Genomic DNA, 26,790 nt, shown 5'->3' with positions numbered 1-26,790 from the left:
TTGGCTAATCTCAAAGATGGGGATGAGGGATGATATGATCAAATTGATGAAGGGACACTCTATTCTTGTGGCTTGATCTTAAATTGTCAGTAGGCAAGTTCGTCAAATTGTACACATATTTACATCTCGGGAATTTGTGGCACAAGGCCACGCACAACGGCATAGAAGGGGAGAATGCGAGAGGTTGGAGCACAGCAGTGCGTGTTGCTGCAAACGGCTCCACTCACTACTTTTCCTTCTCACGTGTTCATTGAGTATATATTTATCGTGAAGTTTAGAATATACTCTAATAAAAGAGAACTTGATTAAAAACTTTTGAACGAAAATTAAGAGAATTAAATATTAATGTGAAGTAATTAGAGGAGAAGGTCTAAATATGGGCGAAGGTTTAAATATGGGTTTTGAAGTTATCAGCTCTGCCGGGTGCTGCAGCCTAGCAGAGGCTATTGTAACGGGTTATCTCTCAAGGACAAAGGTTGCGGCGCCAATTCGCAAGAGAAAGTGGTGGTTAGTTTCGGCCTTGCAACCTCCAAAACCTTTTTGCAGGTATGTTTTAACTCAGCGTTTTCTGAATTCTCATCTGCTTTGTATAGGTTATGATATTAGCGGTACATAAAACAAATGTGGGCTTTGATAATGCCATGATTTGTTTGTGAAATATGTACCACAGAGAGCGAAAATAAATTGAAGAAGAAAAACAGCGTGATGGTCTAAATATGGGCTATTACATGAGGTCTAATGTTGAGATCACATTTTCAACAAATATTTCGATGTTTTTCTTAATTTCGATTTGCCCCATTCTGCGTGAATTTCAAAACAACAGATTATTCATAAATATGAATTTTATGTTTTAGCAATAAATGACTGTTCTTTTTAATTTTAATTGCTTTTTTGTGATATTGCCACAAGTAGCACATATTTAGACCACAATTTTGAAATACATCATTTTACCATTTTTTGGAAATTGCTTTTTTTTTTTTTAAAAAAAAAGAGACCTTCTATACTTTAGCATGCTATTACATTTAAGTATATATTTCTTAGATATTCATTTTAAAGGCAGGTGCTTGATATATTAATTTTTTACCTCCGAAAATAACAACATAAAAAGGGGGGCCCGTATTTAGACCTTTTCCTCTACTGTAAGATTATTAGTTTTACAAAACAACGGTTTGTGATCTAGCTCTTAACATTGTTTAGAATCTTTCTGGATAATTCTCATTGAAAAATATTTGTGATTGCCTCTTTTCAGTGACAATTCCAACGATCTTATAAATATACGACTTAAAATAGACCAGAATACAAATTATTAGACCTGATCTTCCCTATGATATATGAACTGCCAGCAAATTAAAAATAGGAGAACGTAAGGCAAGAGAGGGGTCTCAATGTTTAACCACATGGAATTACTATTAAATTTTCAACACAAATATTGACTATTCTTTACAGATGAAGATGAATGAAATAAACAAACATGCATGAATAATTCGTTTAGAAATCAATATTTAAAATAAAAAAAGTATTTTGCACCATCTTGCCAAAAAGGAATTTATCAGCCCTAAAATTTTAATATTAGCATTGGAAAGTCAAAATAAAGAAATTAAATGTTTGGTGATTCTTAAGATACTTTTAAATCGTCTACATCATATGTTAAGCGCAGAAAAAAACCTGAAAACCCTTATTCACCTTAATATTTCAAATCCCTGACTACTGTCATGAATATGTGATTGTGTGTGTGTGTGTGTATGTGTATGTGTGTGTTTTGTTGTATGCTCGTGAGTATAGGTTAGGTTTTTATTCCCGTATGTATTTTTTCTTATCCTTTCATTTTGTAATTTTTTCTTTGTAATTTTATATTTTCTTTCCTTATTTTAATATTTACCTTTCTATGTAATGGTTTAAATGTTGTTTTCTAATTTTCATATTAGCTATAAAATTTCGATGTAAACATGGTTAAATGGTAGAAAACGCTACAAAGCCTTAACTTCACCATGATAAACAAGACGCAATAAATGCACTTATTTCTCACATAAAAATCAGATATGAACAAAGTCTTCATCCTCAGTGTCTACATGCGCTAACGTTTTGAGCCCATCGGGTACAACCGGAGCAACGAATCCAAAGATCAAGATCACAAAATATTGTTGTAGCCTATAATATCAAGGAACACTAATATTAAACTCATGGCAAAACCATAGTAATGTAGCATCCAAAGACAATGCAGGGCTAAATGGGGCTAGTATCTCGTCACGTCCCACCCACGTCTTGCCCGAAGCAACATATTTTGGTTATGCCATAATAATGCGAAACTTGTGCATTGACAATAAAAACATGAACTGTATCGGTAACTCAGGAAATCATGCCGAAACATAGTGTGCAAAAGTTCCTTATAATACTTACGTTTCTAGTTGAAACAGTAAATATGAGCTCTCAATATTGTAAAACAGTGCACGCACTAGGTGCGACTCGTAGAACTGATGAAACGACGACTCGGAACGTCTCAGCAAACTCTCGAACCAACAACTATTTCTACTGACAACGTTAGAAAAAAAATCGATGGATATCACAAAGTGGTAGGAAAAAAGAACATATGTATCCCGTCTTGTAACGTGAGAGAGAAATAAATAAATAATAAATAAAACCTTTCAGATCTCCAAACTAGCAACTGAAAAATTTGAGACCATAAGTTTTGTAGGAAGCAAGGCAGAATCAGAACTCAAAATCAACTTCATATCCGAAAATGAAGCAACTTTGATTACTTAGTCCACGAGATTTCAGATTTGACAATGCCGACTCTGTGGACGAGCACTTTAAGTGATCTACTTTCGGACTCGCCACCAAAGTTCCCGGGTTCGAGTCTCAACTTGAGCATAGTTGTTCTTTGTGAGCGTGTTTTGACCAATTTAATATAATGATCACTAGTACTAATGATCGCGATTATCCAAAAGTGGCAGAAAAGCGACGCTAAATAACAAAAATACTAACAAAATACAGATTCTGGCGCTTTTGCATTCGGCACAAATTGTAGGTATTCTATTCTATAAATTTAACTATGACACATTTCATGGTTTAGTTTGAAAGACTGGAGTTTTCTCCCTGTTAACAACAGAAAGTGAAAAACTAAATAAAAATTCATTTTGAAATCAATATTCATGATCATGATTTTTCTCCTACGTATTGTTATCTTCGAATAAAATGAGAGGCCCAGAAGGTGTAATTTTCTGAATTATTGTTGATGTACATCTTCTGGATCTCTTCCTCGTGTTCTATGACTGAACGGACCTGGTTACCAACGAAATTATGATAGTTGGAAAGGATTGGAAGGTATGTTAGTGAGGGGGTGGCGAGTGTATAATGAACTAAACGTCATACACTCCAGACTAGGGACCCCAAAATCAACATTGCCCCAGGTCCCCAGAATTCTCTTTGCGGGACTGTTTCTGGACCTATTTTGGGCTCAGAGCACCGGTCTTCTGCTTCTGACATCGCCAATGATAGATACTAGCCATTAGAACACGGAACATTACTCACAAAGGTAATTGCTAATTTTTTACCTCCATGGTCTCAAAGGGCAAAAGAGCACAAAACTAATCGTGATATGTTTCAAATCGATAATGCCAATCTGCTCTACCAGGGCTTGAATTGATTGGAATGTGATGTGCATTTCTTGGATTTCCATTGAACTTCCAGTAATTTCAGGGAATGAGCGTGAGTGCAAAATAATCGAGTTTGGCTTCAAGAGAGTCAAGTTGGTAACAAGGGTGTGCTGTAATACCTCCACATTCTTCTTTCTCCTCATGCCTCCTGCTCTATTATTTTTCTCCCGTAAGCTGCTGTTGGCTCGTTTCACAGAAACCCTTGACAAATTGCAGCATTGATTGCGGCGATTTTATCATCGTGTTCCATGTTTCTTTCTTACTCTGTTGGATGTCTACTTGTTATTGAAAAGATTCTTCTGTTGGCACACTTTCCTAAATCTTCTGACGGGTTTAAGTTGCTTGTAAGTGTATCAAATCAAAAAGCAAATGAAATAATTATTGATGCTATAAATTCACTTGTTGTCGTTCACAACTTACCAATTCCTATCGAACGTTTTGCTGATCCTTTGGAAATGTAGGTAAATCACCAGGGCTTAACCTAGTTAAATTTATATACATAGAATCAACATTCTATATGTAAATAAATATTCGAAATTGACACGACAACCCGGGTTCGAATTCCGGCCTGGGCATGGGTGTTCTTTGTGAGTGTCCCTTCACCAATTTCATTATATCATCACTCATCTTCATCATTGCAATTGGCCAATAGTGGCATAAAAGCGAAGTAAAATAAACCAAATCAAAATTGACACACGTTTCAATATTCTTAAATGATCTCGATTGAAACTGTTTTTGACGTAGTTGTGCATATGGATCAGTAATAATATTTGATTATTTCAAAAAGTTTGTAATGAATTGTAATTCAGTTATTGTAGTTAAACGGCATCCCTTGAGTTGCCTTCTCTAAGTTGTACAACTTTCCAAATTATAAAAGACTATTTCTTTTTTTTAAACACTTCAATTTTTTTCAAAACCCTTGAACTTGATAACATTTTAGATTCCAGATATATCGTTGTTGTTTCATATACCTGTTATGTATAGCTATGGACTATCCGTGAAGGAGCACTATTCATGAAAAGAATACAGTTTTCTACATCTCTTGTGCCGACCTCCGTGGCGGAGTGGTTAGCACAACGCGCTACGACGCCACGGGTTGTGGTTTCAAATCCTGTCATGCGAATTAAAATAAACTTGGGTTCGATCCCACTTAGAACTCATTTTAGTGGGTCGGATAGCACTATAAACGGCATATCTTCAACTTCGATTTCCCTATCTCAGAAAAAGTTAACTTAAACAAAATTTGCTACAAATTATGAGATAGCCGTGTAGGTAACCAGCTGGGAAGAATCTTGTGTAGTACACGACAGCCCTGACAGAAATTCACTCATGTACTTCTCTGGGCAATACAATGAGTCAAAAATTCAATCAGGGACAAACACATGCGTCTAGAATCAAATTTCGAGAGGAAATTCCGCAAGAAGGAAATATCTGGTGCCGAGTTTCAAGCTAAGTGACCACCAAAGCAACTGGCAGAAGAGCATGCATAATATCAAATTCACACACATTGGCATTCAACTGACGTACGCGTTCCGACCATTTGGAACGTGGCACAAAACGTGTGCCAATTCCGCAGATGCTTCAAAGCTGCGAGGATTCAGATATGGTAAGTTAGCAGGAATTTCAATGTCGCTATGGACCGAGCAAAAACTGATGCGAGGTGAGGTTTAATTTCACACCATTCAAGTATCAAATCGTGGGTATAAGGCGGAGAGAAATTTCTCCATCCATTTTAGCGATATTGCTGATCGTAGCGACTGCTAACTTCTGCCAACAACTTGTGTCAGATATTTTAATAAATGGAACGTTTCAAATTGATTGCAAAGTTATGGTCGAGGCTCTTCCAAGGTTTTGGGTTCGAGTTTCGTGTATCCGTCCTTCCATAATTCATTCACATCATGGGAATTAATCTCAAGATGTATATAATACAATTCCAAAATTAATAAGTTTAAGGTGGAATGTGGTGTAAGACTTGCTACCTGCATACTTATAAATAAATTTAGTTCTGGCCATAAAGTATTCCCAACATTACAAAGGTATATTATATAGGAATAACAGTTACAGCTGAATGACTTGTAGTAAAAGAAAGAAACTCATAAAGTTTATTTACAATATGAATACACTTCCGAATGTGCACCCTTTCTCTAGTGTTGTTTATATGATGTGACATTGGTCTCAGCACAGTCAGTAATATTTTGAATTTTCTTCCAGACAATCCAACTCTCGTGCACTTCCACGTGACTGTGATGAGCCTAGATTCTATCGATGAAAGCTCTATGGTAAGTATTCATAATTTTACTTCATATATATATATATATATATATATATATATATATATATACATATATATTATATATTTGTGTGTGTGTATGCATGTATAAGGAGATAGCATATTTCAATTAAGGTACAGCGTTCACCAAATGTCTCTAGCAAATACATTTTAACACTAAGGAATGCAAATTACACAAAGTGTGAATTTGCATTTACAGGTAGGTGTAAATTCATGTGTGCAACGTTCAACTGTTGACTCTAAAGTAACTTTTACAACGACGCGCAACAAACCATCACAAAATTATTTTGTAGCTGTGTTACTTTTGATATTAAGTATTCATTTTGTTCTAGGATTTGTGGAATAAACAATAAAACTGTATTCTGAGAAGTATTTATTTAATCAAATAATAAGAAATTGCATTGTCTCCTGTAACTTTTTTGCTTCGTTGCATTTAGATCCTCCCAAGTAATACGTAGCTGTAGCATTTACTCTGAAAATAAATCGAGTTTCTTATTATTCCTGGTGCATAACTAGAGTTATTTTCAAGTCTTGAAGAGGTACTTGTCTCCGTTTATGCACATGGAACGGGCTTTTAGATCAAGCTATAAACTCCTCTACTGCGCTCCTGATGTGACTTTTATCTTGCTTTCAACCCTTTTGAAAACGATTCCATCCCGCCTTTGAACAAATTGCAGGAAATCCTTCCCAACTTGCCAGCTTTTACGTTTTTTGCGACGAAATAATGTCGTGAGGTTCCCTATAAAAACATGAAATTGGTCTTATACGACGCTACGGTCATCATTGTTGAAGGTGGCAGGATATTTTGGTTGCATAATGTTCTAAGAAGTGCACAAAGGCCCCATCTAACAGCGAAGTGAAAGTAGGCAAGGAAATGGTCAACATTTCAGACATTTAACCCGGTGAAGACAATGCAAGAAACTTTCTTGAGATTGGAGCATTTCGTAGCACCTAAAATATTCCTTCTATACTGAGACTTCATTTGGTCCTTTCAGCAATTGCATCCGTAACTATGAGTTCTTTACGGCTCGTTCCATCAACCATTTAGTTTGTTATAGATTTTCTGTGGCTTCTTCTCAATGTCGGCGATCGATTAAACCATTTTTGTCGTTCCTTTTCCTTGTTGACGAGAGTTGGCTTCAGATATTATCCTTGACTTTTCCTCAAGTACACCCAGTGAGCTCAATTTTTCCATGCCTATCTCAAGTACAAAATATGATTTCAAGTTTTCCGTACATTTTCTTAATTACATGAATTCATTAGAGAGCTTCCCGTGAGTTCTGGTGAAGTATATTGGATGTGCGCTTTATTTCATGTATTTTTTGAGTCACCGAAGTTGGTGGTCTTGTTGCCGAGTGACTTGATGTACCTACCGAAGGTTGCGGGTTCGAGTCTCAGCATGGGCATGGGTGTTCTTCTTTGTGCGTGTCCCTTTATAAATTTCAGTTAATCATCTTCATCACGATTAATCATCTTCATCACGATTAGCCTAAAGGGGCAGGTAAGCGACGTAAATTAAGAAAAATACAAACACAATTACCAAAGCGATCTTAACTACACGTACGCTAGATAATGAATACGTGCTGTTATATTTCTATTCTTTTACTATCTTTTACCAATTCATGTAATAATAACAATGCAATATTAATTAATGTACATATTTAATTAATTAATATTTTAATTTAATTAAATATAATTATCCTAATTATTATTATTATTTATTATTTGTTTATTATTGCGACACTTGATTGGACCCCTCGAAATGTATTTCCAGATACGCACCTGTGAAGCTGTGAAGTAGTATGTGTGTGTGTGTGTGTGTGTGTGTGTGTGTGTGTGTGTGTGTGTGTGTGTGTGTATATATATATACAGGGTGTTTCTAAAGGTCGTTTACAACGCTTGGGAGGTGATTCCTCACAAGAAAACAAGCAAAAAGTCTAAGTTCCATTTTTACGACTAAGGCTTCGTTTCCGAGATAGGAGCCTCGCAAAAGGTGACAAAGTGAACGTCACACCTGACTGGGACGAATACTATAACAGATAGAGAGGCGGTTCCAAGGGAATCATAAAGGAATCGTATGTGCTCAGTCCGGAAGTCACTATGAAAAGTTCACTGCACGCATGCGCAATAGAGTCCTCAAAGGAATTGAGGATTTCCAGCAAGAAGAATGCATGGAAAAGGTATGTAACGCAGCAAGAAGGACCGTGACAATGCGAAATGCGTTAAAGACAACACATCCCGACCTCAAAAATCAAAACATAAGCACGGAACACAAAATCCGAAAAGTTGAGCACGGTTGCATACCCCAGTTACACGCGAGGAATGAACGAATCATGTCATGTGGCATACGAGAGACACATTACTCCACCAGGAGGAGGGAAAGAAAAACACAATATCAGATGATTACGACAACGTGTATTTTTACACGCGACAACTACGTAATATCCCCCCCCACACACACACACAACAAACAACAAATGCTACAATGTCTTACGCACAGACCGTGTGTGTCACTGTACAACAATTGAAGATGTCACTTTCACCACACAAAGGGGGAGCAATACCAAGAGTGTTGTCACTGGGATTTGCCGAGGACGATAATCACGGACGGATTTAAAAATTTATATTAATATTAATATAAATTATTTTATTTGATATATTAGAATGGTGTTTGCTTTTTTCGTTCACGTCTACGCAGAGATGACAGTGACGAATGAAGGATTGTCGACTACGAGCAAAAAGTCAGATGTATCTGCTACCGTCGCGGCGGCGACGTTGATGCAAGCAACGAGGTCCTCAGCTGATGTGACAGATGTGTCTTATACGAGGGTTTTCATTTCTCCCCAGAAGAAAAAATTTAGAGGGTTGAGATCTGGCAACCTCGGTGGCCAAAGCACAGGCTCATCCCTACCAATGAACCTATTGCGAAACTCGTAATGCAGAAAATGTCGTACATTACGATCGAAATGAGCTGGTGCCCCATCGTGTTGGTACCACATTTCTTGCCGCAGTGCCAAAGGTACGGTCTCCAACAATTCAGGCAGAACCTCACTAAGAAATGCATGATACGTGCGACCATTTTATTCGAACAGAGAGAATGTATGATCCAATTAAATGATCATGTACTATCTCGCACCACACATTCACTGAAAACCTGTGATGTTGATGGGTCACAAAAAGTGCATGAGGGTTGTCAAAGTCCCACACATGACTGTTTCTACTATTGAAGACATCCATCCTGGTGAAAATGGCTTCATCTGTCCACAATACCTTTGCCCCGAAGTGAGGGTTTGTGTCCAGCTGATGCAACAACCATTGGCAAAACTCCATACGAGGGCAAAAGTCACGAGGTAACAGTTCTTTACTTTCTGCAGTTTAAACGGGTGCATTCCTTCCTCTGACAACACTCGCCAAACATTCACACGAGACGTGTTTCGTGACCAAGCGAGCACGCGCGTACTGGTGCCAGGATGTTCTGCGACCGCTGTTAACACATCTTCTGGAAACTGATGCGTGCGTACACTTCGGGGTCTTCCAACTTCTTGCCGCGGTGGAAACACTGACCCTGTTTCACGCAGTCGACTGTCCACTACCTGAAAGAAGGCGTGAGACGGTAAACGTCTATGTGGAAAGCGTTCTCCATAAAGACGCCTTGCCTCATGGCTATTACCACGTGCCTCCCCATACATGAGATGCATGTCTGCTAGCTGCTGGGTCGTATACGCAGCCATCTGAGTAATAGGGAGCTGGAACTGCAAAGTATCATCTTTGTTTAACACTGGCACAAATTGGCCGTATCACCGTACGAACACCACAGACCAATTGTTGCGATATTTGACTTGCCCACTCCACCACGTCAACTTCTTCCAATACAACATACTAGTACTCTTCAATGCGTATGACAACCTAGAGCGAACTGCTGATCATATCCCAGCACCTGCAACACGAATGGGACGACTGCCAAAGAGAGCCAACCCTTCGAGCTCCTCTCGGGGGTACAGCAGTCATGAAGGTCAAACGTAGACTACGAGAGCCAGACTTGCCTGCGCAACGCTTTCAAAACTGGTCTCTTTTACGTCACCGTGATCGCTTGCGAACACTCTTGGTATTGCTCCCCACCCCCTTTGTGTGGTGAAAGTGACATCTTCAGTTGGTGTACAGTGACACACACGGTCTGTGTGTAAGACATTGTAGCATTTGTTGTTTGTTGTGTGTGTGTGGGGGGGGGATATTACGTAGTTGTCGCGTGTAAAAATACACGTTGTCGTAATCATCTGATATTGTGTTTTTCTTTCCCTCCTCCTGGTGGAGTAATGTGTCTCTCGTATGCCACATGACATGATTCGTTCATTTCTCGCGTGTAACTGGGGTATGCAACCGTGCTCAACTTTTCGGATTTTGTGTTCCGTGTTTATGTTTTGATTTTTGAGGTCGGGATGTGTTGTCTTTAACGCATTTCGCATTGTCACGGTCCTTCTTGCTGCGTTACATAACTTTTCCATGCATTGTTCTTGCTGGAAATCCTCAATTCCTTTGAGGACTCCATTGCGCATGCGTGCAGTGAACTTTTTATAGTGACTTCCGGACTAAGCACATACGGTTCCTTTATGATTCCCTTGGAACCGCCTCTCTATCTGTTATAGTATTCGTCCCAGTTAGGTGTGACGATCACTTTGTCACCTTTTGCGAGGCTTCTATCTCGGAAACGAAGCCTCAGTCGTAAAAATGGAACTTAAACTTTTTGCTTGTTTTCTTGTGAGGAATCACCTCCCAAGCGTTGTAAACGACCTTTAGAAACACCCTGTATATATATGGGAGGCTGAATTTTGTACCCCCCAAATGAAAAACGTTCCTGCGCCACTGTACAGACCCGATAGTTTTCTACAGGAATTGAGCGAATGGTTCGCGTGAATGTTATGAACGAGCATCTGCAGTTACCTTGAAGAAAGCCGACGAACTTCCACGAGCTCTAAACTCCGAGAAGAAGCCTTGATGGACTGGCCAAGATCCGAGGATTTTGAGCGGGATCCGAGGCATAAGCTATCCCAGATCCTCGGTCAATAAATTTCAAGAGACAGGCCAGATTGATGATACACTTCACCAGTTCACGCAGCATTATATGGCCGATGCGCAGTTGATGGAAATTTTCATCACCAAACCTCGGATGTTTTAGGGTTGTTTTCTTATTCACTCTAGAGTGATGTTCTGTTGTTCTTGTTGTTTATTTTACGTCGTTATGGTTAATTTACTAAATATGTGAATATTGGAACCCAAAATTCGAAGATAGTAGAGGTGGCCTCGTAGGGTGGCACGCCGAATTTTCAACCTCTGAGACTTCCTAAGTTCGTTGTATATTACAAATATTGGCAATAGACAACAACGCTCGTCAGTAATTAGCCCAAACAGTTATTTGGATGAAATGTAATTCTCAAATAATTCAATGTTATGATAAGGGCTGAGCCAATACCGATGACGATAACGATACTTGTATAATTCCAGTTGAAAATAACAAATGCTAGTTACCGAGTCATACTAAGTCATCACATCATATTTCTTTAATGACATTAAGTAACTCCCAAATTATTCTCATGTAGCATTATAAAACTTTAAAATGTCTTGTTCCATTTGGTGTTCTTTATGTAAACTTCTCTCTAGAACCAGAGGATGCAAAAGCAAACTGTTACTGAAACGTTTAAAGACTTTTTAAATTGTAGCAGTTACACAAAAAAATCGGTGGATTGGGCTTCTTCTTCGCTTTCATGTCAGCAATATTCATTCTTGTCGTTTTGGTTAACCTGATAGGGGGAAAAACGACGTAAATGTGTATGCAAACACAGTTATTAAAATAACGCTCATCTGGCCGGCTCTGTTTGTGATGTCCATCATTCCCTGTCATTTGCAATGAAAACAAGTCGCTGCCGTATCGGCCGATACCAACAGTCACATAGAAAACTTACACAGACGGGAAGAGTAAAAGAAGAAGAAATTGTTGAATCCACAACCCTCCATCCCCGCTTAAATGTAGATAAAACAAAACGTCACCAGTCTTTTACAAGAACCCCGCAATCATCTGGCCCGGAAACAGCTCAGTATGATAGTAATGCTGGTTTTAAAAATGTACATTTTTCTAACATCACGAGTTGCGAGCACGAATGGACATTTCCACTCAATTTTTTTAAAATGAAAAAATGACCCCTGTAAAAATGACCCCTGCAAGTTCTCGCGTTTCCCTGCGTCCAGTTTAAGGCAAAAACGAGACTTCCAAAGTAGCGAGGCTAGCGTTGCGCTGAAAACACACCCCGCCATGTTAATACGTCACGACTTAGAGAGAGCTCGTTTGTCGTCTGCTTCGAACGTCCAGTTTACTGGGGTAGCCTACGGTGAGAGAACATGTGAAGCAGTTTTACAAATCTGTACAGATTTAAATAATGGAAGAAGGAGCGATAGTGGAAAGGAAAGCTATGCTTTGTAATGATCATTCTTCCATGAAATATCCCTGCTGCTCACGTGCAAGATAAATGAAAGGGTTCTGCTGCGTGCGTGTTCTCAGGTCATGCGAAAAATATTGCTTGTAAAATTGGTTGCTGACCAAACTTTCAAAAATATATATATTTTAAACTTATATTTATCGAAATTTACAAGTATATTTTACGAAGTAGAAGGGAAGTCTAATACTTTTTTCAGTAAACGAATCATCTGTTCTTTTCGAGTACCCTATCATTCTGAAACACTTGATATTTTTCTTACGTCGATGCGATGTTGTCTGTGTGTAATATCGAGCTGTGGTGGTCCTGTAGATAGTGCGTCTGACTGCCGCTCGACAGGCACAAGTTATATTTTTGAAGCGATCTCAGGCATAATTTTGTCTATCGATTTCATGCACGAGCGACTCCGAGCACACATGAGCTTCTCAGCAATGGGTAGTTATGGGAGAAATTCGGGAGTAAAGGTAGCTGGCGCAGGATACTGATCACACAGTCTCCACCTTGGATGAGATTGAGAATGAGTGGTTTCTTCCTCAACACTGTCCCTGGCACCTCTGGAGCAAGCGAACGAAAACAACTCCTCTGCTCAGGCTCTACCAACGGAGAAGTGAGTGCATGGAGGGTGAAACACCGCTGCAGCTACCAGTCGTTTGCAGTAGCGCGCAGTGTTGTGCTTGGCCCACTCGCTATCTTCCCCCCTCTACCGTTTTTCTTCCCTACACAGAGTGTACATTCCTCTACATGGCATGGCCTCCAAGACCTCCCCAATGGCGTTGTGGTTCTATCCACGGTGAAGGTTCAGATACCATTTGACTGATAGAATTTATTCGTTGAGTTGTTATTTTGTGTACACTTTATGCACAGATAGGCTAATTGGACTGGACCTACAATTTAAAGTGGGGATCCGAACCACTATGTGCCTACATCTCACAGAATTTCGTCACAGCACCGACAAATCTTTTACGGCTTATAAAAAGCATTCAGACGAACAATTTTTTTTCGGTAATATATTTTTCTTCTTTGTACCTCATTTTGAAGTTCCGAATCATCAAAACACGATACTTTTTTATTATGTATGTATACAGCCATGCGGCATAATTATCTGCTTTCTTTCGGCAAATGCCAAATCTTTTGCAGTCACCTGACTGTATATATTAATTAACGAGGAGAAGGAACTATTTAGGTTCTTGATTTGAAATGTTATATTGGATCGGTACAACATTGGTTAATTTTATATCGATACTTCATCAGTATCAGCAATTATTTGATGTCAGTCTCTCACTACTATAAATAGAACTATTTACATTTGGAGCTTGCTACGGTTGTTAAATTTTCACAAATGAGCTGAACGAATTTGGGACATAAAAATGTCATCAAGGTATTTGGAAGTATACTATATTACTGCTCGCCGACAAGCAGTGTACGATCTACCACCAAGAGATCATGCGTGGGGAAAAGATTAAAAATATAGTCTATATTTCGAAAGCAAAATCCATGTTGTAAAACTCTTTCGACTTGCTTTCCATCCATATGGCTCCCCTTGGAACTGCCCGACCTCTCCTTTCAAGTTCGTAGAGGATTTGACAAATTGCTGGAGGCCACTTTTCCCCCGACGGAAGTCGCTTCCGCTTGGTGGAGGAAAATATTACTTTCAGCAGATGAAATACAGCTTCCTTCTATTTGCAGTGATTAAACAAATCTCAAATGGGGGAAAAACGTCTTTACGAGTCTACATTGGATGATACAGTCTTCGTGTTGAAATACGAAGTATTATGTAGTGAGTGTGTGACATGCCCGCATCTCACAATGCATGAAGGATATGTGAAAATCACTTTGGGAGTCGTTTTTATCATTGCTTATTTGGAAATATTCTTCTTTGTTACGACATGTATTACAATTATTAAATCATATAAATGTACTTTATATGACTACCTAATTATTCTACGAATTAAGACAGCACATGTTTCTTATAAGTTCAAGGTTTAAATCATTTACATACATTGATTGATTGATTGGGTTGTTGTTTTAAGTCCACTTTATGCACAGAAAGACTAATCGAGACTGGACCTACAGTTAAAGTGTGACCCAAACCACTGTACCATGTGCCTCCACACGGTATCGAACCCGGGACCCCTTGAAATCGTTCACATTGAAGTACGAATTATTTCGTTTTGTCTCAAGGGGCATGTTTTTGGGATGAGATCATAGAAACATAGGCAGAGCTGGAAATGGAAATTTTCACAAAACGGATTTGTTTTTCCGTCTCGGACTTCTACAGCGAAGAGATTAATGACTAGTGAAATGACGAGTTCTATTACAATAATAGTTAATATTAAAATATTTACACAAACAAAATAATATAAATACATTTTCTTCGCTTTTAAAAATTTGAACAGTCGGAAATCGTGAATGGTTCTTCCAAACCGCGATTTTTAAAATCCAAGGTACTGTAAGTGTCTTCAATACTTTGTCTTAATAATGTTTATTATTAAGAGAATCAATTTGTGCAAGTGAAATATATTTCCATGATGTTATTTTGCGTAAGATCAAGGATTGGATTTATTCTTCAGAACGTCAACAATATATTGATATCTGCTCAGCTTAAGAAAAATGAGTAACCATAAAAAAAGATACCGAATTTTTGTAAATATCTGGTGCAGGAGAATATCACTGTCAGAAAAGTCGAATCCACAAGACACGACAAATACTAATAATAGAGTATTAACAATTTTGCTCACACTGAATAGCAAAAAGGTGGTGAAATATGTAACAAAATAAACGAACCGGAATGGTCCGTTACCATTTCTGACGAGAGACGGAACGTGAAGGTTCCAGATATTCACGAACCGGTCCGTATCGAGACCTGTATGTACACAGGAGTTATTTGTGTACGGACATTGCCAAAAAAATTCCTGAAATTGTCAGAAAAATTCCTATCTGAAATCAGTACTCAGGAAAACGGGCCAGAATCTCCCGCACGGCAGCCAGACGCCTTACAGACTGGACCACCGCGATATTTCTATTACATAGGGAAAAAAGGGTAAAGCTATCTCCTTTCATTGCAACATACCGTAAAGGCATCTGTGGGATGTGGAGATAGCGCTATACGAAATAATCTTTGCCTTCCATTTTCTGCCAGTTCTTCTGTATTCTTTCTCTATCGATCCTGTGCTATTTCTCTTACTTCTCTCTCTCTTTTTCTGCCTGTTTTTTTCAAAACTCTTCTTTCCGTTCTCTCTAGCTTTTCTATTTTCTATCTTTCTTTCCTTCTATCGTCTCTGCATTACTTTTCCCTTCTTTCTTCTCTCTCTGAATTCTCTATTTCCGCTCTCTCTCTCTCCTCCTCTGTCACTGTTTTCCGTTTCTATCTCTTTCTGCCTTCTCTCTCTGACTTTTGCCATTCTCTCATTCGCTTCTCTACATATAATCTGATGGGTGCAAATAGCCTAAGTGCTGAAGCACCCAGATTTGTATTTCAACCAATCTGTCGCTTTCCTCTCTCTCTCTCTCTCTCTCTCTCTCTCTCTCTCTCTCTCTCTCTGGGGTGTAAGGGATGAAATTTCGAGAAGGCACCCAAAAGTCAATTTCACTTCCACGCAGTACATTCCGTTAACTGCAATGTTGCAGGCCAATGAGGTTCTGGGGCGCGATTCACGAAAATGACTACATAATCATACAGTTTTTTGTAGTAAAAGATGTACAGCTGACCGCTCAGGAGAAGATCCCTGACGGAAGTGAAGTGACGTAGCAGCAGGCGACTCCACTATTAGGGTCGGGGGTGTGCACCCTGAGTGAAAAACATATGTTGGCTCGCTGTAACCGGTGCAGCGACGCAAGTCGTTTAGTGTTACCAGAAGTTCTCTTTTACCCGGACAAATCCTGTTTTTCGGGTACTAAAAATACTCCGGGCGGGTTTTTAGGAAAATTTGGAAATATCCTATTTTTTGGGGTATAGACAGCTGCTTAACTTCAAGATTAGTAACAAAATGTTATTAGTAAACAATTGTTAATATTGTTTCCGTTTTCAGTTTCAAAGAAATACAACACTCTCAGTTGCAAGCGCAAAGAAAATAAACTTTTCTTGCAACAAAGAAAAATTGTTGGACCTTTGCGTCTCTTCTGTTGTCACCACCGCGCCGCGCCGCGTGAGGTTTTGATTTCAAACTATTTGTGACATCTACCGCGGCTCTTTGTGAGCAGCAAGTTTCTGACAATAGGTAAGAATATGCAATTCGCCTAGGCTTACTTTGATTTGAGTTTCATGACAGAATTCAGAAATAAACAGTATTTTTTAACTGCCGTACTCTTGTTGTTACATGGCAGTGGAGAAGTGAAATTCTGTCGATCAGCGATCTGAACCATGCCAAAATGCAAATGTGTTTTTAGTGACGTCTTACAAAAACGGTTTCCTGACTTTAGGCCTGGAAGAAAAAAACTCCGAGGCAGAATGTCAATTTATGTTATTATTTTAAAGTAAGAGACCAAGATTTACAACCGTATAATATTAGGAGCATAGTGAATACATATTAGAATATTCAGACAATGAGGCCTATTATTAGTTATACGGAAACGGTGTAAAATTATTTTACAGGGGTGTGTGATCTATAAGCCCACCAAAACACCAGTAAGCACAAAACGTGTGTCTTCGTCTAAAGTTAGCAACATTTTGCAATCTAAAAATGCCTTCTTTTTTAACAACATTTTGCAATCTAGAAATGCCTTCTTTTTTAAAGTTTGTAATCTGGTAACCCTAAAGTCGTTGCCGTATATTCTTTTAAAATTCTTTGAAATACAGTCTAAATAATGCACAGGATAAGCAATACAAAAGTATTCTGGCCACTGAAAGAAAACCAGCAAACTGTTGCTGCGGACAGACGCTCTGTGTGATTGACGCAAATCAACTCCCACGCACTTCGAAAAGTCGCAGCGGAAGGCTTTCTGCTACCCCTAAAATCTGCAAATGGACCGGTCCTTTCCTTCACACCCGCTCCCCGTCACCCCTCGTTTGGGGATCTTCTCGTGAGCGGTGAGCATTCACGAAACCGTCTAGGAATCGACTATATCTTTAATTGTCTACAGCGCACGGCTACAAGGAAAGTGGTGAACATGGCGAAACTAATCAATATCTATGGAAAGGATCGATATTTTGATCCATAGTTGTGCTATTTCCTTCACATTATCGATTTATCCTGTACTTCGAGATTGCAAAAGTTGTTTGTTTACCTTTACGCAGAATGCATTGAACGGTGTTTTGTTAAAAGAAATCGCTGCGATGTAATCGTAATGCACGCGTAACCACAATTTGTATAAAATGAAAATACTTGTTGAGTTAAAGTAATTATGCTATGTTTTACCTTCTTCTACGTATATGTCAGTGTTCAAAACATATGCGGCAATCACGAATGTTTTTCTGTTTTGCTTTTAATTGAGAATGTGATGAAGACAGCCAATTTTCCATGCATTATCTGTAATGCAGTAAGTAAGAAAGCATTAATTTATACACCCACCAAATTTTTCGTGAAAACTGTCGATTTTCTTCTTTTTGTGAATGTCCGATTTTTAGTTATTTTGGCATTAAATTTTAGTTCAAATTTTGTGCACAAATAGCCCTGCTGAAAATTCTGTCTAGTGTTTTCAGTAGATCAGTAGGTGTTTTGAAACATGTACTGTGCTTAAGATATTCAATAGATACAAAAACAAAATTGTTAATCAGTAGGAATGGCAATTTATATTTACAGCCAATATGTTAAGCTAGAGACACTACAATCTACATACATTATACATTATTACAAGTAATGCTGGAGAGAATATTTCAGTTGTAGCTTCTCTACTGTACATGTAAATTAGGTCTACTGAAACGTGTTTAGTAGGAAATCATTGAATATCAGTAGATTTTGAAGAAAACAGTAGAGTACAATTGATAACAGTAGATTGTGTCTATTGCAAACAGTAGAAATTTCCAGCTAATCGGGACTTGGCCTACAGTTTTATGTGGGACCTGAATCACTATGTGCCTCCATTTGGTATCGAACCCACCAAAGTAAAATCCAAACCATTGCAATAACTAACGGAAATTATGTCCAATGTCCATTGATTACGAATGTCAATAACTATTGGCACAGCCAAAGAATATTAAAGAATATATTATTTTAGAATACACATTCAAATGTTTTTGTGCTTATGAATTTTTCATGCCTTGAACTTGGCTCAACTTCTAATTGATGGATAAAATATTGTAATTTTACTTGCTACATTTGTACATATAAATTTGATTTCAGACTAAATGCACATACTACGGAGACACAACAGATTCGCCTACTTGTTACTTTTTTTTGGCAGAACGATTTTCATGTCCCATGTTATACTGTATGGATTTCTCAGCAGAAAGTCATTCACTGCCTGTTGCCAAGAAGATGGACCAGTACTGCCACCACCTGGCAAACAAAAACCATACATTTCTATTATCTAAGAGCAGCTAGCGGCAGCTATATCAACTTGGAGATATATATGTGAAAAGCACCAAACCTGACATTCCTAACTGACACACCTTCATCTGATAGCAGAAATAAATCAAACTTAACCAACCTAACCTATTCAGATGTTTATTTCTGCTATCAGATGCATATACGAGTAGGTTTGGTGCTTTTAGCATGTAACACCAAGCTGCTATAGCTGTTGATAGCTGCTCATGTATTATCTATGTATAAAACAACAATTTGCATCACATTTGCTTACCCTCCAATTAACAGAAATTGCATCCAATGAGAATGTCAAGAAATGATTAGAAGTTACACACATCATAATTTGATACACTCCAGAATGAACCATGCATTCCTGTAGATACAAAAAAGAAATGTTGACATTTTTAACCAATTTGGATTAGAAATCACACAATAATGAAAGAGCCATATGGGATTATAGATTAAAAATAAAAATGATCTGTTCACATATTCTTTACCTATTTATTTGTTGATTGATTGCATTGCTCTTCTGCCATTTTCAGCTAATCATGAAGATGGGGATGAAGAATGACATGTTAAAATTGATGACATCCATGTCCACAATAACATCCATGTCCTAGAAAGGATTTTAATCCTTAACTCCTGGCATCATAGCATACTTTGCTAACCTGTTTACCTATTTACACTAGAATGCTTTGGTGCAACAATTTCATCTAAAAAAATTATGTTCTAATACAATTTCTTCTCATGTATAAACTATATTGAAAGTGTTTTGTTTTACAATAATTGCTACCACAAATTTTTAACCGTTAAATAATAAGTAGTGTTACAAAATTAAACATGAATGTGCTGAGGGGTGGCCAATAGAGGAAATAGTGCTTCTTGTTTATAATAGTGATATCCATAATATTTTGCAAGCATCGAAAGAAGTTTCGTGCTGGCTGATACAGGATTTGAACTGAGAAGTTTTATGTACAATAAACTTCCCAAGCACAAATCCCATACCAAGCCTTGCATTAATGCTCCTGATTCTGTATCCCAGGGAAGCCAGAATGAACTTGGAACCTAATATATATATATATATATATATTGCACATGGTAATGAACACATAATCATAACAACAATCTCTAAATGTTTACATGTGTTCGTGTCAGTACAGTGTACTGTTTTGTACTAGCAGATAAAACATGCTCTATCTATAGTGGAACCACAAGGAAAGAAACCTGCGCAGACCCCATCGCGCTGGCGGGTGGGGGGAAAAGACAGGAGGAAGGAGCCTTCAGAGCGGCCAACGTCAGTGTTGCCAGACCTATTGATTTCTCGGTAGGATTCCATAATAAACTATTGCTATGGCACCTCCGACGGCCTGCTCAAAAACAAGTTTCCTGGTCACCTTACTTGAACATGGAGGGGAGAGTGGAACTCCACTCAGCCATGAAAAGTGCTGTTTGAACTGTGAAATTATGCCAAACGATGTGCTAGGACATTATTATTATTTTATTACTATTACTACATTACCATGGGCGTCCCGAAGGGGGGGGGTGCCCCCCTGGAAAATGAAAGTCAACCAAAAATTATATATTTTTCACATATAATTTCATTTCAGCTGCAATAATGTGTGTTAATTATTGCATGAATATGATACATTGAAATTTAAGCAATGTTTTTTGAGGGAACTACACTATTATTGGAGAAAATGTGCCTTCTTTGCCCCCTCAGAAAAAAATACCTTCCTTGCCCCTGCCTGGAAAAAATCCTGCGGACGTCCATGTACATTACTATTTTTAGATGCTTGTATTTTATTCCACCTGAAAATCTATTTCTATTTTAATTATTTTACGTCGCTTTTGTGCCTCTACGGGTAAGTACGACAATATGGATGAATGAAAAACTGATGAAATGAATGAAGTTACACAAACACAGTGAAACATCCTTGACTTACTAAGTAGAAATACTGACTTCGTAGCGTGGGCAAATTATTTTGTATATGTATGTGTGTGTGTGTGTGTGTGTGTCTATTATATATTAAATGCAGCAACATAGAGGCAGCATAACTGACGAATAAAGCATGTGAGTGTTAAGAACAAGAAATTTGCTAGAGAACGAAGCGGCATAGTTCAATTACAAAGGAAATAATGCACCCCCTCCCCCGTAGCTGCTTCCAACTTTCATCGGCTTGAAAATACTTAATTTAACTATCCTTAATATACTATTCTATACTTAAATACTTAATTTTCTACAAAATTATAAAGCGGCATGGACGTCCAGAAGGAAGTGCAAGGATGGTCGCCATCCCCTCCCCTTCAGGAAAATGAATGTTGACATAAAAGTACTTATTATTTCAGACGTATGAGTTGATTTCAGTCACAGTAATTTACATCCATTTTTATAATAGGGATGTAGGAACGTGATAATTTCAAACTCAAGTGGTGTTTTCTGAGAGGTCAACATTATACGGGGTAATATGCCTCGTTTACCCGCCTGATAAAAATACATTGTTTCCCCCTCGCTGGAAAAAATCTGCAGACATCCTATTGCCCCCCAGTGCGCACGCCTATGCCGCCGCCGAGAAGGTCCTTCAACCTCTACTATTAGATCATCGGATTTTGTAGCAGATCTTCTGGTTTCCCAAGGAACAATCTCCCGATTTTTTCAAGTCTGACCTGGCAACACTGCCCCGAGCACAAATAACAGCAGGGAAGATGCGCGAACGCTTTTGAGGGAAGGTTTTTTTCCTTGTGGTCGAGCTATACACTATGCCATAAGCGTAAATACAACCTGCTGTAAGATACAATTTTAATCCACATCTAATTTTTACATGAGGTATGTTTAAACAATTTGTATTAATGCATGATCACGATCAAAATTATTTCATAATAAATGCATAATTATTGTGCTGTGAATTTACTTTATAAATTAAGTAAATGCTTAATAAATTTACGTAAAACTATATTTCACACAAATCTTGAGCACTTCAGAAAGAAAAATATCTCTCATGGGACTTCATTGAAGTCCATGTTAACAATTGAGAAGGTCAATGGAATGGCATGGATAAATAATAATAATAATAATAATAAACAAAATCACAACGATCATACATAAGTGGTAAAAATTTATAGGCTCCTATGATGAGTGGTGCTTGTATTGTGAACAATTTGGATGAAAGATTTTGTATGATTTAGAAACCTTAAATAGCAAGAGTTTGAATGTTTTTTTAGAAATGTTTTCACTATTTGTACTGCTCTGTTTTCTTTTGACGGTAGCTCAGTCGGTAACGCGTCTGACTACCATGCTAAAGGTCCCGGCCGGTTCAAGTCCGGGAACTTTCCTAACGTTGGAAGCGGCCCCTACCCCCACCCAGCGTCGAATAACATGGGTACCTGGGGGAAACCCTGGGGGGTAAAGGCGGTCAGGGGCGTGATGCTGATCACATCACCTCCACTCTCGACCGGATCAAAAAAGTGTGGAGCGTTACCCCCACACCACTATACGTCTTCATGGCGTGGTGCTAAGCACAGGGGAGCACTTTACCTTTACCTTTTACAGTCATCGATATGCACATGTTTTCTGTCACTAAGTAAGTTTGCGCTGCTTCTCATCAGTCTGCCTGCAAGCACGTTCATACAAAACTAAAATGCGTACTTTTGGGGCTTGACTTCCGTATAATTGACGATTTTCGCATGGCTTATGGGATGATAAGATTCAAAATGAGTGTTGTTATTATTTACAATTTGTAGATGAAATTGCTGTTTTTAAATCGCAGGAAGTCCTAGGTAACAGTTCCGAATGTTTCATGATTTTTCACAAGTTTTATAGAAGCATTAGGAAGTGTTTACAAAACTGGAAATGATTGTGGGAGTAGGTTCGAAACTTGGAGAAACTAATTAGCACAGTTAAAAGTTGCACAAAGTATTAATTACAAGATAAATTATGTTTTGAAATGTATGTCCACGGGCAGGATTGCCTTGCAAGGAGGTGCTAACAAACTATGCCTACCTAACTTAATCTGTTCATGGAATTGTATTTTCATAAAAATCAGTGCAAGATATGGGTAATTATTATTATTATTACTAACTTGGATTACAGGAGGTTCAGAACCAATCCTTTTGTTGGGAAAATGAGGTTCCTCAATTTTGATTAATCCTTGGCACCTCTTATTCAATTCCAAATTACTATGAAGGTATTTCCGAAACATAAAAAAGGTTGCCGATATCTCTAAAATGTTTTTTTAAGTACACGCAAATGCCCATTGTCTTTTCCTTCTGCTTCTCGAAGACATCAATACACAGATTATGGTCCATTTTGGTATCTCTATTTGCTCTTTTGAAGTTGGATGTCATACATAAACACAGAATATGGTGAATGTAGTCCGCTGTAGCCCGCTATAGGAGGGTCGAAGAGGCTGCTACAAGAAGTCACTACAACTGTGGCCCGATATGTAGTTCACTGTAGCCTGTGGACAGTTTCGAGAATCGCAAATTGAGGAAATTACTACATATTAGACCACATATCGGACTACAAACAGTTCGTGAATCGCCCTGCTGGCGTCCTGACTACCAGTATAATGCCCTGTAGACCTGTGTGTTGTTCTTATACGTACTGAGTGTCCCTGTACATAAACAGCATTTAACGGAGATAAGGATATTTTAGTCCGCAAGAGATATGTATTGATTTTAGTTGTGGTAAGGGGCTAGACACCATCTACACAGTGCGGCAATTTGAAATCGAGACTGATTTTTTTGCTCGGTAGGTGGCGCCACTGTGCAAGCGTTCTGTGGTGCGAACAAGTAACAGGTATCTCACGAACAATCGACGCAGAGCTCGTTGACCTTGAGCGACATTGCCGCTTGTGGATCTATAGGGACAATTGTTTATCCTGTACGCGTGAATTTGAATGTCTCAGGCGTTTCAGTGAAGGACGGGAGCGAATTGAACACGACGAGCATCCAGGTGTAGCAGGGACGGTGAGAACACCAAAATTGGTTGAGAAAGTGAGGGCAATCATTACTGAAGACTGAAATTTCAGGCAGACCGTTACTGCTGCATTTTATCTTGAGGTACTGAAACGTTTGATGCAAGGAATAACAAGTGTGAGGCCCGAGTGTCGGGATGATAGCAGCTGGCGTCTGCTTCATGACAGTGCCCCAAGTCACAAGCCTGTGATTGAGAAGAACTTTTTGGCCCTAAATCGACTCTGTGTGTTGTCACATCCTGCCTACTCACCGGATCTGGCTCCGTGTGATTATTTTTTATTTTCTAAACCAAAATCTGCGCTGAAAGGTTTCTACTTTTACGATGTACCAACAATCAAGAAGGCTACGACATGGATTTTAAACAGCGTTACACAAAACGAATTCCAGCAATCCTTCCATGCGCTGGTAGGTATTGCACTGCGATGTGTGGATGCAGGATGGTCCTATTTTGAATGATCCCTGGTAAGTAACTTTCTATAAAGACTTGTTTATTTTTTACAGCACCAGTATCGATTTCAAATTGCAAATAGGGCGCAAATAGCCAAGTTATGAAGCACCCATAGTTTCTATTTCAATCAATCAATCTATCTTTCTCTGTCGCTTTTCTATCTATTACTATTTATTTCTATCTCATATCTCTCTCACTCTCTCTGCGCTTGTTTCTTCATTTTTACCTATAAAAAGGTGTCGGTACGTAAAGGCACTGTAATATATATACACAGGGTGATTGGTAATTCGACCTATTCCTGGAAAGGGGTAATACTAGAGCACATTTGCAACAAATTTGACCCTATGCACCGGGGATCGGAAATCAATGGGTTATTGCAGTTTGTAGATTTTCGTGACATATTCCTCCCACTTTAAACTGTAAGTCCAGTCCCGATTAGCCATACTGTGCATAAAGTGGACTTAAAACACCAAATCAATAACAAATCAATAACAATAACAATCGTGACATATTCCGACTTGCGACCAAAAAACTAATAATTGTGATATATATATACATACAAACAAACTTGAGGACCACCAACACTTAACATATACTATGGTTGCGGGCAGAACTGTTTCGCTCGTAGATTGCCTTGCAGTGTATGAATCCACTTGAAATGTCTCCAAAAAGTGTGTGTATGGTATGGAGGCAGGGCTCTACACATTATCGATCTCGGATATAGTTGAAGTTCTGGTGATAGGACAAGCACAACTCTTACTATTTCTCACACTGAATTGTCCAGGTATCCCACAGTGGTGCCCAGTTCTTCCAAAGCCTTTGCCGCACTTCACCCTCACAAGTAGCACCCCCACCCTTGGTGCTAAATTTTACGGGAATTATTTTTGACAGAAAATTCACGGATAAAAATAATAAACAAAATATTTAAAGTACTTTTCACACGCTAGTTGGAATCCAAACTACAGAACTTGTCTTCTCCCCGCCCCCAGAAAATTGTAAGACTCATTAGAATAGATAAAAATTAATACAAAACCCCAAATTTGCATTGATAAATAATTTATTATGATATACTTGGTTTTTTATTGCAAATCTATTACAATAACATCAGAAATGTTACATGTAACTACAACAATACTATGGTATTTGGCATCTATACTCTTTGCAAAGCGACAACGATTGTTGCGGGTTTGCCATAAGCACATAGCCAAAGCTAGAGGTTTGCCGTCCTCTGTAGCGAAGTCGACACACCTTTCCTCCTCACATGAAACAAATGCTGTTTTTTTTCTTATTGAGTATACTTATCAAGGAACCTTTTTTGTTTTTGTCTTTTGCTCCTTCCAAGCTCCCTTTGCCTCGAGGCATTGTTCCTCCCCACCAAGGTTTCTGTATGTGTGATCTGACACACTTTAAACCATAATTGATCTCTAAAATGGCTTCTTAATGTACTAAACAATCTCCTTACTTGAATGTTGGTAAACTTCAGCCACTTCGGTTCACAAAGCTACATAAATTTTTGTGATTATGAGCAGTACTTCTCTTGATGAGTTTTTAGAAGTATCTTGGAACATTTCCAGCTTCATAAGTCAGATTACCTATTTAATCTGTTTATTCAGACTGGCATGGAGTGTTAAACACGACTTGTAAATTAGCAGAGATAAAAAATTATTTCTTGGCTCACTACCAAATTAACTACGGAAATAGCTTTCATCCTGTGAAAAAAATTGCAAATAAAAAAGAATGATGGGATGCGTAGAGTGCATGGCAAAATAAGTATACAAAGAAACATTGTCTGTCTTGATGTAGTATTACGTTGTCTTGGCCCATTTCTCTTACGTTACCCGTAAGCTTATATTTCCTTCTATGCAAATTTTATTACCCCTTATTTGTACAAATGCCTTTCCTCCCGTATTAAAATGTTGAACGAGAACACTCCTGTAAGGTTAGGTTTTTACAGCAAAAATAATATTGAATTCTGTAACTTGATTCATTGATTGAAATAAAGCTTTTGGGTGCGTTAGCGCTCAGGTCATTTCGCATAATACGGGGCCAAGCCCATTACCATAGCTAAAATCAACCCCTGTCTCTGAGGACTAAAACCTCCTTATCTAGGATAAAAGCTGAGGCTGTAAAGGGGCGCTCAGCACATATAAAGACAAAACACAGGACTACACACAACCCTACATAGAATTATACTGAGTGTAGTGCCAGACGCCAGAGCCTCGTTGGCCTGCAACATTGCGTTACCGGAGTGTACTACTATATGGAAGTGAGGTTGCCTTTTGGGTCCCGGGCTCGAATCCCTGCCCGGGCATGGGTGGTCTTTGTGATATCCCTTCATCAATTTTCATTATATCATCACTCATTCTCATTTGCGCGAATAGCCAAAAGTGGCATAAAAGCGAAGTGAAATCAACCAATCAATCAATTCCTGTGCAAGATTTCAACCCAAGGACTATGGTTTCTCAGACTGTTATATTAA

At 38.5% G+C, this 26,790-nt stretch overlaps 1 protein-coding gene across 1 annotated transcript in view; it reads left to right on the top strand.

Annotated features, from left to right (window-relative positions):
- The window catches only part of LOC145981016 (glycine receptor subunit alpha-2-like), a 358,476-nt gene that overhangs the window by 250,283 nt on the left and 81,403 nt on the right, over positions 1-26,790 (top strand). Inside the window, exon 4 of the mRNA XM_083114116.1 lies at positions 5,865-5,932. Coding sequence (XP_082970242.1) covers positions 5,865-5,932 — 68 coding nt within the window. The remainder of the gene's footprint in view (positions 1-5,864; positions 5,933-26,790) is intronic.

The sequence above is a fragment of the Lepisma saccharinum genome, chromosome 2 (assembly GCF_977018435.1).
Source record: "Lepisma saccharinum chromosome 2, izLepSacc3.1, whole genome shotgun sequence".
Classification (NCBI taxonomy): domain Eukaryota; kingdom Metazoa; phylum Arthropoda; class Insecta; order Zygentoma; family Lepismatidae; genus Lepisma; species Lepisma saccharinum.
This window is presented reverse-complemented; position numbering and strand designations above follow the sequence as displayed.